We start from the raw sequence: 13,894 nt of genomic DNA on the forward strand, positions 1-13,894 counted from the left end.
CAGGCATTTGTGGCCAGCTGCAGTTTTTGTAGCATGCTTTCCATGGGACTCACGGTACAGGTGGGCAAAAATACCGAGGCTAAATCACCAGCTGTGCTCACTGGGACCACACAGTGCTGTGGTCCAGCGAGGGCTCTGTCTGCTGCCTCTCTGCTCCCAGCTGTCATGGGAAATGATGGTGCTGGGCTGTGACTGCTCTGAGGTGGGGGAAAGCAAGCAGCAGGCAATTAATACAGGGTTGTCACAAAGTGTCTCCTCCTCCCTCCCTCCCAAATGAATAAGAGAGAGTGTGTGTTTGAGAAATCGGTCGCTAATATGGGGGGTTTGTTTGTTTTTCCCTTGACCCTTAGACTTACGGCAAGAGCTGGCAGTACGGGAAAGACAACAAGAAGTCACCCGAAAGTCAGCACCCAGTTCTCCGACTCTAGACTGTGAAAAGATGGATTCAGCTGTCCAGGCATCTCTCTCCTTGCCAGCTACGCCTGTTGGAAAAGGATCAGAAAATAGTTTTCCTTCCCCAAAAGGTATAAGTCATAGAAACTGTGTCTAGTTGTTCGGCAGTATGTTCAGCTTGTTAGCTAACAGTTTCAGACCAAGTGCTTGTTGGTGAGTTTGAAGTAAATGCAGGTGGATCCCACAGGTGTGTTGCATAAGGTGTGTTTAAATCCTGGGGCAGCATCAGGTGCATTCAAGGAGTATAATGAGTAAGTAGCACAGGAGAGAAGGGCAGTGAAGCTTAGATAAGATTTTTGAGGGGGAAGGGGTTGTACTCAGCACTAGGTGCCTGCAGCAGAGCACTGAAGATACCTGGGGTTGCAGGGAAGTGGAGTAGCTGGTATTTCTTCTTAAGTGTGGGGTAGCAGTGGTGAGTAAATGGTAGTCAGTAATTCTAATGGTCTGGGGTCTCTGTTACCGCACATAGTTTTCAGGGGTCATCTCTTCTCTGTGAGACATCAGGATGTTAGTCTAGTCCCCTTCCCCATCTGGAAGGCTCTGGACAATCACAAGGATTAATACATTATTTTTTCAAATTAGAAAGGGTAGATTCCAGAGGAAGCTCTGGCTGGATTAGATGAATTGCAGGCAATAGCCTTGCAGATGGGAGAGTGCATGAACTCTGCATGTAGGTCTAATGGGAAAGAGGGCAGTGGACAGGAATTAAGCTTTTTCATTTTCCGTGGCTAATGGTCATGTAGTCTGTGTGTTATTGTGGGATAATTGTATAAAGAGTCTGCAGCAGGATTTTAGATTTACCTTTTTATGTAGAAGTTGATTTATTTACATTTAAAAGAAAAATTGACTGTAGGGCGTATAATAAAGCGTGTCTGTATTTGCAGCTATACCAAATGGATTTGGTACCAGCCCCCTTACTCCTTCAGCTAGAATATCTGCACTCAACATTGTGGGAGATCTATTACGGAAAGTGGGGGTGAGTGCTCTGAACTGAAGCTCTGTGCTGCTAGTTCTTACTAGCTCTGTGCTGCTGTCGTTGTGCTTTCGTCCTTGCGCACAATTAGAGCAAGGCCTTAGCCCATGCTGAATACGTGCTGTACTTCCCAAATCACCCGTGTTCACTGTTTAGTATGTGATAATCTGTTTTGTGTTTTTTAATTATCTTGATTTGTAAAGTGTGTTACTAAGGTTCTGATGCAGATTTTTGGTGTCAAAATTCATATTTGGAGTAGAAGTTTCTCAAGCACTTTGGTATATGGAGTTAGACAGCAACAGCTACTTTTCCTTACTTTAAACTGGGCCTTGCAGCTTCCTCTGTAATGAGGCTAAGATGCAGAGCCTCAGACTCTGGGTGCCTGCTGCACATGAGCAAGGAGCCGAGATCACGCTGCCAGTGTCTCCTCATGTGCCTGGGGAGATCTGCAACAGATGCTGAAAATGGGAAATAAATAATGTCTAGAAACCTTTGATAAGAAAGTGAGAAAATAAATCAGGAGAAAGCCCAGTGTTCCCATATGTAGTTGATGGGGAAGTGAAATGCGTGAGCTGTTAAAGGGATTACTGCTGTAAGCAGGGAAGAAGTGGTTTAAACATCTGTTACAGTGTTGGTTAGGATGCCAGGCTTTCCAGTTGAACGAAGACATGACTCCTGAGTTAGGAGAAGCTCGTTGACATGCCTCGGTGGTTCGTGTTTTGAGTGGAAGCATGGTTAGCCTTGGTGTCTAGCCTCCGGTGCTGGCTTTCCTCCGTCTCTTGTGGCTAACACTGAGAACAGCAATAGATGCAGTAGAGACAGTTGTTTTAGCAAAGTTTGAAATTGAAAATTACCTCGTTGCTTGCATTTGGAGCCAGTGAGCTCGTAGTTGGTTTGAAAGGGCGGCAGGATGACTCTGGGTTATGGAGTGACGTGTTTAAAATGGGATCATTGTGAGTAAGAGTCTGCAGGGGATTTAGGGAGCTTAATCACAATCCTGTGTGATTACTCTGCAAGGACAGGAAATGCCAAATAAGCATGCTGCCTTCCCAGCCTGCTCTTAGACACACACTCTGCCACTGATACAAAATTCCAGCTTGTGCATTTGTTTAGTAACAATTATAGGATGTTCAGGATTTCTTTGGGTTTGGCTGTTCATAGGATGCCTCATCCCAAGCCTTAGACTCCTTTCCTCTGCAGGAAATTTCCCCTCTGCTTTCTTGCTCGCAGCTGAGACGGGAGTCGCTTGGCACAGATCATGCTGGCTGTTTCCAGCTGATAGGTGCTTTGAGACCAAGAGATTGGTAATTATCTCTATCTCCCCATATAGTTGCTAGTAAGCTTACATGGATTTCTAGAAGACCGTGTAGTGTTCACTTATGTGGGGTAGCGTGTCGGTGCCTTATTAATGGAATATTTTTCTATGTGGAACAGGACCAAACCACGTGTTTGGGGAGATGAGCTTTTGTCTCCAGTGCATGCATTTGCACGTGTCTGAATGCCTCCTTGCACAGGGTGGATGTACCAAAGAGTTAAGAGGACTTTCTGCTAGACCAGATGGACATTCGAGTTAAGCCTCAGTTTGTGACAGGCAGCAGAAAGGGCAGGTGATGTTCTGAAGAGGGAAATCAGGCTTTTGTTCTCCTGCCTGCAAGGAGTCAGTGGGTGATCCGGAGACTGTCACCTTGTATAGGGGGAAAAAGATCTCACCAGGCTTGGTTGGAAGTAGTAGAGATGAGGTGCAGGCCACAGAGACAGGCTTAGCTGCTGCCTTAGATTCCTCCTTCTGATGCTGTGGCTGTAGCGCTGTTTGTTCTGAAGTGTATCAGTGGGGCTTAGGAAACTGTTTTGGTTTTTTTGTAGGCCAAGATTAAGAAAGAAATGCTAGAAGGCATTGTCCTGAGGAAAAAATTCAACTTCCCAAATATGCGGTTCCTCCCAAAACCTGAGGATTCTGCTTTAGGCTCTGTCTTAGTCTTCCAATTAGCTTATGCCAGTCTTACTGCAGCTGCTGAAGCAAGAAGTTTTGGTAACTTCTGCTAGGAGTTGGCTTCCTTATTTTAAGTAATTAACTGAAAGTGGATATGTTCAAAAATCTGAACCCTAATGGAACTGAGTCATGCCTAGCAGTCTGCGTCAGCATCTTGTTGTGTGTGTTCCCTTTGGGGTTGGGTAATAGAGAAAATTATAGCTTTGTTCCCTTTTAGTTCAGTTTTTGCCAAAGGTGATCACACTGGGGTCCTGATCGTGGTGATCTTGGGGTCATGACAAAGCATGAACTCAAGCAGCAAAATACTTTCTCTTAATGGTATTAATGTTTTGACAATGCTTTTTTTTCCCCTCCCCACTTTCACAGGCCTTAGAATCCAAATTAGCTGCTTGCAGAAATTTTGCAAAGGACCAGGCATCACGGAAATCCTATATTTCAGGGAACGTTAACAGCAGCATGATGAACAGCAATGGCACAAAGTACCCTCATCCGGGGCATACTTCTTTCTTCGACAAAGGGTAAGTAAGGATATATTTTTCCCCAAAAGGGGCGTGCATTTCAGCATGTACTTTGAGCAGAAGTTTTTCTTGGCTTGTCTTTAGCCTATGACAGCTTTTGTCCTATAGGAAAAATAATTTGCGGAGCCAAAGTCTCGAGGGGATGGGGAAGGTGACAGTACTGATTTCTGTAAAGCAAAGAGAAAAGCCAATGTGACTGTCTCCTAGCTGGTAGGATGTCAGTGCCTGTTCTGAAGTAAGTAGTGGTGGAGTTGCTATAGTTACTGGTGTGCTCATGGGGAAGTACATTAACTGCAAATCTGGAGATTCCCTTGGTGAGAACAGCTGAGTGTAGGCAGCAAACGTTCGCTGGGAGGCTGGTGCCCTCTTTGCTCTACTTCCCCCTCTATCAGGGGGAAATTAAACGTCATTAACAGCGTAATTCTGGTGATTGAGGGGGCAACTGCCTCTCTGGCTGTGCTGTGTGTCATCCATGAAGCCAGAAACTGCTTTCACAGGAAAAACTAGCCCACGTGTCTCCTGTGACTTGCCTGTGGTCAGAGCTTCCTCTGGGGTACCGGGAAGTGCTTGAGCAGGAGGGTTCTCCCACAGCTCCTCATAGCGCAGGGCCTCGTGCTTGTGTGAGGAGCCTGAGAAGCGAGGCAAAAACCACAGCGCTCCTCCAGTGTTAGCACTGCGGTATTGTGAGCTGTGCTTGGTGTCACTGGGCAAAACCCCCTCCGTGCTCCCTGCATGGTAGTAGCCTTCCATGCTAAACCTCAAGCCAGTGCAATTTGATGCCAATATTCAGCACATCCTCAATCCAGAATTTATTTTAGAGAATTAAATGAGCTGTTACCGACCTGAAGAGTGCCATATACAGAGCAGACAAGCTGAGCTTCCTACAATCACCCTCGTTTGAGCTAAATTGTGTTGCTATGTGGGTAGCAGGGCAAGTTGCATCTTAGAAACTGGCATTCAGAGTTTTTAGAGCCACTGCTGTTTGCTGCTTTTGGAAAGGAAGAGTTCAGAGACTATCAAAGTCAATGTCACGTGCAAATCAGACTTCTGGGTTGTTCTGTGCTGCAGGGCTGGCTGGGGTCTGTGCACCACTGCAGCAGTGCTCATGCTTGCAGTGCACAGGCTACGTTTCAGGTGCAAGCTGTCAGGGTAGTTGGTAGGGAGAGATTATATCATGTTCTCAGGAGGCAGCATGGCTATATTGAGTTGTAGTGTGAGGAACAAGCTGATTGCTGTGTGGGGGTCAATTCAAATTATCCAGATTGTCATCACGCCTATTATCTGGGCTGGCTGCCTGGAGTTAGGAGCAGGTTGTAGCTGAAAAAGGCTTGGAAACCCAGACTCCTGAAGGATAACTTCTACAGCAGTTGGAGGATGTTAGTGGGCTAGAAAAGGGGGTGGAAATCACTGATGTGCTTATCTGCAAGTTGTTAGAGATCCCTCCACAGCCCTGCTGTCCTGTCCTTCTCCTCTGCACCCCCATACGCTGTTCACAGCGGGGCTGGTGGCCCATCCCTCTCCCCTTGCAACAGCTCCCGCTCTGCGTTACTGCCCCTGTCAGGGTCTGTGCATGCTGGAGGTGTCTGTGACGTGTGCACGTCTCCACGGCTGCTGTGTAAAACCTGTGTAATTGTGTCTGCACGTGTAAGCTAAACTGAGCTGTAACCTAAATGAGGTCAGCCCCATCATGCCCGCACGCTGCCAGCAGTGGCCGAGCTCCCAGCCGCACCGGTTGCTGGCAGACATCAGATCCAGAGTGCATTGTGGTGGCTGGGCATGGGGGGCTGAGTCAAGGCATGCCCTGTCTTCTCCCTTCTCCTCCTCTCTCTCCAGCCCCCGTACTCTCCTCTCTGCCCCTAGTTGTTGCTGGAGCCTGAAACAGCCACGTGTGATCGTGGATCCAATCTAATCTGCAGCCACTGCCCAAAGAACAGCTGGTTGTGTTGTGGTGGGATTAGGACAGAGGTAACTTGGCCACATGGTTACAGTTCCATTTACTTCCCTTCCTCTACCATTTTGTTGGTTAAAATGTTTGATGAGTCTCTGTCTCCCATCAAACACCTGCTCTTTGCTTGCTGAGTGGAGCTGAGCAGGCAGCTGCAGGCAGTGACAGGCAGCAGCTGGCACAGGGGAGTGTTGCTGTAGGGGAGGCCTGGAGGACGGCGGGGCTTGCACTGAGGCTTTGCTGGGAAATCAGAACAGTTAGGACTTACGTAATTTTTAAAAACTCCAAAGAGTCTGGTGTAAGATTAATTTCCTGCAGACTTGTTCCTTCAGGAACATGCTGTTTCTGTTCAGAAGCCAGGACAGGGCAAAACAGCACCTTGAGGATGTTCTCAGATAGATACTTGTGTTTTTCTGTTTTAATTGTTCTTAATTGGTTAATAACTTTGATCCAGTTGGGGAACAAAATGGCTCTGACCTTGATGGGCTCGGCGGAGGCCTGGCACTTGAACATCAGAGCTGAGGCAGCATGTGAGCCAACATGGGGTGTTTGTTCCTTGTTCACTGCTTGCCTGCTCCCCTTCCTGTGTTCTTGAATGTAAAAAAAAAAAAAAAAAAAAAAATAATGTTCGGTTATTTTTGTGAGTCTGTTGGGTTTTGTTTTATTAAACAAGCCAATTTTTTTTTGGTGAGAAGTGTGTCTGCTTGCACACTTCAAGCAGTCCTGTGAAGCATGTAGGTATATTTACATGGAGGACACTGTTATCCACAAGCCTGACTGTAATACATCAAGCTGTGAGATCAGGGTCGTCTTTCGGTTGCTTAGTCCACCTTATTAAAAAGTTTCCCAGGAAGAAGAGGGAGCTGTAGATAACTTGGGTGCAGGTGAGTAATCCCGTGTCCTGTAATGTGCTTTGCAATGTTCAGGCTTTTATCTGGGTCGTGCTTTTTCAGTAGTGGAGTGTGATGGGAGTGCTGGTTGTTGCTGAAGTAGGACCCCTTGCCTGCCCGTGCAGAGCAGTCTCATTATGCAGTGGTGGAACAGGAGAGGTCTGGTGAGGTTTTGTGGAACACCTTTGCTTTGCCCCAGTTCTTGCACCCAGGGTTATCCCCAGGAATGTCTTTTATTGTGTGCATAAACTGTTTCAATTTTTCTCCACTAGGCGTGAAAAGGTCATATTCCCCACCTTGGTCATGGGTAAATGAATTCATTTGCAATGATAAGCTGCATGCGTTTTAACTTGGTGCTTGGAGGTGCAGAGTTGGTGGTTATGCTAACTGCATGAGGTAGTAGTTCTCTTAGTATTGCAAACTAATAGCTCATGATCAAAGCCTGAGGCTATAATCTCTGTCTTTCTCCTTACTTTAGATAAACTTCTCTAGTGCTGTAACCTGTTGCAACCTGTAAGATTGTGTGCTGCTTGCTTTCTTGATCCGATTAATATTTCTTCAAAGATACGCATGTTTCTGATTGGATCAGTCACATCAGAGATACAGAATGAAGTACTGCTGCTGTTAACTTAGAAAGTTAGTTTGCCCTTCGGTCGTGTTTTGCCTCCAATGTTTTGTTGGCTGTCGGTTTGCCGATGCTCCGGTTGCCGTGGTTCTGGCTAATGGGAAAGCAAACAAAGGCACAGATGTGCTGGGAGCCAGCCAGAATTGCCGAGCAGGGAGAGTGGACAGCACGGTCTGAAGCGCAGGGAGACAGCAGTGCTCCTGCTCGGTGTCACCACCCCTGCCCGGCGCACCCGGGTGGCACCGTCGTGCCAAGGCTGTGCAGGCAACGGGGCCACGGGCTCTGTGGGAGGGGATCCGGCCACACAGGGGCTCAGTGCACCACCGGCAGCGATGGCGAAGGGTCCTTGTTTATCTGCCTCTCAGGGCAGTGGGAAGGGCTCCCCACGCTGTCAAAAAGCGCAGGTCCTTTACCAGCCTCATCTGCCGCAGCCTTGTCCCTGTGCTCCTTATTTCTCTGTGCTGGGTGTTCATCTGTCTCCTTGTGCTGTTACTGCTGCTTGCGGTAAGTGGTGTGTTTTAAAGCACTCACCTGCCTGGAAACTCACTCTTCATCTGGTTTTCTTTCGGGGCCAGTCGCCAAGTATGCTTTGACCACATCCATTTACTCCTCAAGCTGGGCTATTCGGCTACAGGAAAATTTTCTGCTGAGTTGTTGTTGGATACGTAAAGTTGGGGGAGTCTTAGCGATAAGGTGCTAAGTACAAAATACAGCTTGAAATACAGTTTAATGAGTAAAAACCTATCTTTAGCAATCAGGGCAGAGAGCGCGGTTGGAAATGGGCAGAAAATCCACGCCAGTGCAGAGACAGGCAATTGGAAACATCCGTCAGAAACCCTGCAGGGAGCATTTCCAGCAGGGATCGGTGCTTTCGGTGCCATTTGAAGCACCAGAGCGTGGTTTCTCAGGAAGCCTGGAGCAAGGGCACAGCACAGGCTCCACAGAGCGCGTTCGGTTGGGTCTGAGGGTCAGTGAAACGAGGCAGAAGCAGGAGGGAAGTGATCTGGCTGGGATTAATCGCTGCAGGCGGGTCCCCAGGCTGCTGGGCAGCTCGGCTCTGTGCAGCAGCCCCGCACACGTGCCAGGCCTGGCCTGGGCAGAGCAGCCAAGGGCAGGAGCGATGCGGTGCTGGCTGAGACCCTGGGGACTGAGCACAAGGACTTGTCTTCCCAGCTCCCTTCCGAGAGGTTAGGCAGGGGTCATCCAGTCCACTTTATTTGTTACTTTTTACCATTGCTGTGTTAAACATATTTTCTTTTCCTTTAACCCTGTTTCTAACTGCAGTAATGCTGATCTTTTTTTCCCTTTTTTTTTTTTGTGCATTTTCATGTTACCAACAGAAATCCATGACTGGGTAAGACCTCAGTAAGCTCAGCCATAATGCTAGCTTTCAGTTTGCCCCCCAATTGCTGCTACTAGTTGAAGCCTTTTCCTGTGCCCCCCTTACTGCACTGGCTTTCAGCAAACCAAAGCCCCTGCTTTATCTCTCTTTCTGCACCGAGGGCAGGACGCAGTGAACGGTGCAGGTAACTGTCTGCGGGAGCTGATCTGGGGAGAAGCTGCCTCCCTGCTGTATTTTTTTAAATCAGCAAACAATGGGGAAACCTCAAAAGGGTTCTAAATGAGGTTTCTATCTTTCTCCATCTTCAGCAGAAAGCCTTCTCATGTCTCCCTTGTGCATCACAGTGCTGTGAGCACTTCACATGTGCGGGTTAACATTTGTAACACAGTGCTTGTAGCACTTGTCCTCTTGCTGCCCTGGCTCTGTGATAATAGGGCTTGGTCTCCCTTCTTGTTTCAGGCATTGCTGGATTATTTTTGACGCAGGTAGTTTGGGCATAGTCCCGTCATGTCCATGTGGCATCTGTGCTGAGCATCTGATGGTTTCTTAGCTTCTGGCCTCATTTGTGCACCTCTGGGAGATGGAAGAGGGCACCCAAGCTGCTAAACATGACTCTGAGCAGGGGCTGAGGAGGGTTAGAGAGACGTGTTGTTTCGTTTAAAAGGAGAAACTGCCTGCAGAGGCAGGTCCGTTGGATGGTGACAGCTGCAGGGAGGCGTTCTCCCCACAGGCACAGCTTGGGTGCTGGAAACCTGCTTTGGGAGCAGTTGGTGCCCCAGAAACGGCAATATTCGAAGGTTTGTACTGCTTCCTTCGGCCTGTCCCTGGTGTAGCGCCATGTGCTGATGCCACACATTGGGTTTTGATTCAGCAATGTCGTGTCAGGGAGGCTGACGGGCAGCGGTGGGGAGGCGCCTGGTGGTGGGGAGGGCGGCTGGCTTGGTGCAGAGGGGGATAATGCTTCAAGGTTTGAGCTCTGCAGGGATGTGGACCCTTCTGCCTGGCGTGGTGCAGTGCTTTGGGGGATCGCTGGGTTGCAAGGACAGGCTGCGTGGGGAGCGTTGGCGCTTGCTATGGGCCTGAAAGGGGTCAGTTGTCCCCAGCCTGCCTGTCCCACCGTGCCACGCTGGAGGCAGCACAGCCGGGATGGGGACTGGTGCTCGTTCAGCCGAGCTGCAGACCTGGCCAGCCTGCCCAGGGTGCTGGCGTTGGCCGGGCCGCATCCTGCATGCAGCAGGGACTGGGCACCATCCCGTGGTGTCTGTCAGTCGCAAAGAGTGGCTCTCAATTTAGTGCAGGAAACGTGACAAATCCATAAAGCTTGGCTTTAATGCGACTCATCAAACACAAGCACTTCCAGGCTGCTGATGTTGAATGTCACTTTTCTCTAACCCTTCCCAAAGCCAGCAAACTACTCCATTTTAATCCTGTTTGGCGTTGGGGGTTTTGTTGTGTGTGGTTTTTTTGGTGTTTGTTTGGTTTTTTTTTTTTTCCTCTCCCTGTCCTACTTGGCAGAGGCACTTTCTAGCTGATAACTAATTTGCAGACTCATGTCGGGATCAGGTTGGCTTCATGCCCCTTCATCCAAAGGCAAATAGTGAAATACATCTGCCCCTAAGCCTCTTCCAGCAGCTATTTATTGCGTGCAGCCAGGGAGGCACTTGCCTTTTGAAATGTAGTGAAGCAACACTCAAATGGGAGTTGGAAGTTTCCAGCTTAATGGGGCAGAGGTGGGAAAGGCGGTTTCTCCCTGCTCCGGCCCTGCTGCTGGGGTGTGCTTCAGGCTGTGCTAGTGTGGATGTTTAAGAGCAAGAGACAGAAAGGAGACGGCCTGGCTCTAGCGGTGAGCCGTGTCACCATGGGAATCTGTCCTCGCTAGCAAGCGTTGAGATTTTTAGTTCTTCATCTGCTCTTCTGGAAGGGTTTTGTAACTGCCCGGTGCAACGACAGCAGCCTCCTGGGTTTGCTGGCGGGGTTTCCGCATCCCTGATGCGGGAGGTGCGAGGTCAGCAGTGAACGCGAGCCGCACAGGAGCCGTGTGCCACGCGAAAGGGAGCACGGAAAGAGCACTGCTCTGTCTGGGGGTGCTGTCGTGAGCCACCCACGTGTGAGGGGCTGGCACACTGGTCCCTTAGGCAGCGATGGCAGCGAGGGGGACGTGCCTCAGAGCGCATACGCCAGGTCCAGCCGGGGACCCCAGAGCCACCAGCTCGCAGGGTGGCTTTTTCTTCATCTGTAGAGCCCTCACGCCTCTCGTTCTTCCCTTTGCTCGCTGCAGCTTGCTGATCTGAGCAGCAAAGGCTGGCTCGTGCGGTGTCCCTCCTCACACGTGTAGCTCTGCCAGGAGATCCGAATGGCACCTTCTGTGGTGCTGGTGATTCGGGCAGAGCCGGTGAGGTGCTGGCAGGGCCTCTTCTTGGCAGCGGGTGGACATCGGGGCAGGGGCTGGCCTGCCTTGCGGGGGTGGGGGGGTTCTCCCCCCACCTGTGGTGTTACAAACCTGACCGTGAGGGCAGGGTGCTGCTCTGGGGCAACAGTGGGGGTGGACGTGCCGTCCTGAGACGGGGACAGAATTGCTTCTGGCTGTCAGGGCTGTGGTGGTGGTGATCAGCAGATGGTGAGCCTGGGCAGACGCTGTGTGTTGAGCCTAATTACGGAAAATCTGTCAAAGCCGTAACCCAGTAGAGATGGAGAAGCTGGCAGACCCAAGTGCTCCTCTCTCAGCCCACCAGGAAGCCAGGTTCTCCTTGCCTGCCTTACTCCCAGCAGCCTGGCGGAGGGGAGAACCCATGGACCCTGGGGGTGTGGAGGCATCCGGAGCCCCCCCTGCACCCCAGCCGGAGTAGTGTAGTGTAGAGGCGACTCTGCTGTGCTTTAACACGTGCCTGCCTGCCCTCACAGAGCCCGTCGCCGTGCGTGTGCCCATCCCCGTGACGGGGCAGAGCTTGTGTAGCCAGCTGTGACGGGCCTGGGGACGTGGGTGGGGGCGGCCCCAGCCCTGCTGCGCGCCCTGCGTGAGGGTGCTGCTGCCTGTGCCCCTCTGTCCTGCTCCTGGGCAAACGGGCGGCTATTCAGAGGGAAGGGGGCTGGCCACGGGGACCGAGCCTCCAGCGCTGTTGTGCCTGGTGCCTTCAGCTGTGTCCACCCCATCGTGTAGCCCCAGCAGGCCCAGGGTCTGTGCAGGAGCCGCTCGTCCTGCCGGGCTGGTGATGTACCTGCTCCGGGTGATGGGTTGGGCACCCACCTGTGTATCCCTGGCTGCGTGTGAGCACCGGTCCTCGCAGCCAGAGGTGGGAGCCCTGATGCTGTCCTGTGTTGGCTCTGCTCCTGCACCACCGAGCGGCCCTACAGTCAGGGTGATGGGTGCAGTGAGGGAGGCGAGGGGTCTGTCTTCCAGTTGCTGGTGATGGGGAGAGGTGAGCGGTGCCGTCTCCTGGAGCTGCTCATCACTGTCTCTTGTTGCTTCTCAGGGCAGTAAACGGCTTTGATCAAGGTCCTCCTGGACTGGGAGCCTCTCGACCATCCTCAGCGCCTGGCATGCTCCCCCTGAGCGTATGAGCCCGCGGGAGGTCGTGTTCGGACTTGCGGATGCTTTTCTCGGCCCACCAAGAGAAGAACTGCTCCCAGAATTGTTCCCGTTCCCACGCCGCTGGAACACGACCTGCACCGTGCTGCCAGAGGAGACCCTGTGCTCACGGCCCTTCATGTCCTGTTAATGCAGTTTATTTTCTCCTGTTGCTGTAGCAGATGTTCTCTGACTTGGCCCCACACCCTGTGCCGCACAAGCTGAGACACGCAGTGCTCTGTTTCAGGGGATGGCCAGACCTCGGCCAGGCAGTCCTCGGCCCCTCGCTTTATCTTTTCCATAACTTAGGTTTGGCATGACACAAACATTGGCCGCTCCTCTTAAAGGCTCCCCCTCTCCCTGCCCGCTCCAGCATCCTGCTGCTGCCCTCCCAGTAAGGCTCAGACTTCTTGAAGGAGGCCCTGGGTGAGGCTCTGCGATGGCACTTTGGACACTTGCACCTGGGAATCGGGTCCAGGTATGTGACTCGGTTACTGCGGCTGAATGCATTACTGCTGGGCAGGCGCGCGGCCGTCGCTGCTGGTGTGTGCCTGACTCCTGCCTTGGGTTGGAGCGGGCAGGGGAGGGCGGGTGGCCCTGGTGGCCCTGCCTGTGTGGGTGGCCCTGGTGGCCCCGGTGATCCTGCCTGTGCGGCAGAGGCAGCCGGGCTGCTGCGGGGCTGCAGCTGAGAGGCAGCCGGGGGTGCTGGGGGGGGCAGTGCACTGGGGGTGCCCGTCGCAGGCCCTGCACCCACCAGCTGCAACATCAAATGCCTTAGCGCAAGCTGGCGGAGCCGAGCGCTGCTGCAGCGTTCTCCCTTGGTGCTCCCGCACCCACCCGGCCGCGGGGCAGAAGGGTGCCCAGCTGCTGTAGGCGCTGACGGTGCCGCGCGGCTTCCCAGCCCCTTGTACCCCACCTTCACCCAGCCCCCGCGACGGCGGCTCCCCGAGAGCCTGAGGAAGCCGCTAACCCAGCTGGCCACCATGCCCGTGGGCCCCCAGGACCCTGTAACCGTCACAATCATGTTCCGATCTGTGTAATATATGACTGGATTTTACAGCGTCACCGACAGGCTTCTGTGACAGTTGTGGGCGGCAGTGTTACCTTGTGGGTCTTTGAAGCAACGTATTTGTGCGATTTCTCTGTCTATGTGCCTCAGAGTTGGTGGATTTTTAAAACGACCCAGCAAACCCAGCCGGGGTTTGGTCTGGGGGTTTAGGAATCGTTGTTCCCAGCCTGGTCACGTTCAGTTGGTTCCGCAGCTCCAAGTTGGTTTATTTACGAGCGCTGAGGAAAACCCTTGGCCCCAGCAGAAGGGAGGTGGGAAGCCCCCGCCTCACCGTCAGGGTTTGTATGGTCCTCCTTTCCTGCGCATCCTCTGCTGCATTTGACTGTTTACATTTGTTTTATTGTACATAGGTTTGTAAACATAATATCTTTGCCTAAGGTCTTTGTACATAACTTGGGCTTTGTAGCTTTATTTATTCAAAATCTATATGGCATGTTTCAATAGGACAGCGTCCCGTCCCACCGTGTTTAAAACAACAGACAAAAAACAGACGAGTAATCTTCCACAAAAATAAAGTTCTTTTC

At 51.6% G+C, this 13,894-nt stretch overlaps 1 protein-coding gene across 6 annotated transcripts in view; it reads left to right on the forward strand.

The window, feature by feature from the left end:
• NDEL1 (nudE neurodevelopment protein 1 like 1) overlaps positions 1 to 13,832 on the forward strand; it is a 29,127-nt gene extending 15,295 nt beyond the window's left edge. For 4 of the 6 annotated variants that reach the window (XM_037409373.1, XM_037409380.1, XM_037409388.1 and 1 more), the window contains exons 6-9: positions 351 to 524; positions 1,338 to 1,429; positions 3,783 to 3,934; positions 12,207 to 13,832. In XM_037409373.1, coding sequence (XP_037265270.1) covers positions 351 to 524; positions 1,338 to 1,429; positions 3,783 to 3,934; positions 12,207 to 12,294 — 506 coding nt within the window. In that variant the 3' untranslated portion in view covers positions 12,295 to 13,832. Of the gene's footprint in view, positions 1 to 350; positions 525 to 1,337; positions 1,430 to 3,782; positions 3,935 to 7,041; positions 7,077 to 8,734; positions 8,749 to 12,206 lie in introns of all 6 variants that reach the window. The other 2 variants (XM_037409402.1, XM_037409411.1) reach the window with 2 other exon arrangements.
• The last annotated feature ends 62 nt before the right edge of the window (positions 13,833 to 13,894 follow it).

The sequence above is a fragment of the Falco rusticolus genome, chromosome 1 (assembly GCF_015220075.1).
Source record: "Falco rusticolus isolate bFalRus1 chromosome 1, bFalRus1.pri, whole genome shotgun sequence".
NCBI lineage: Eukaryota > Metazoa > Chordata > Aves > Falconiformes > Falconidae > Falco > Falco rusticolus.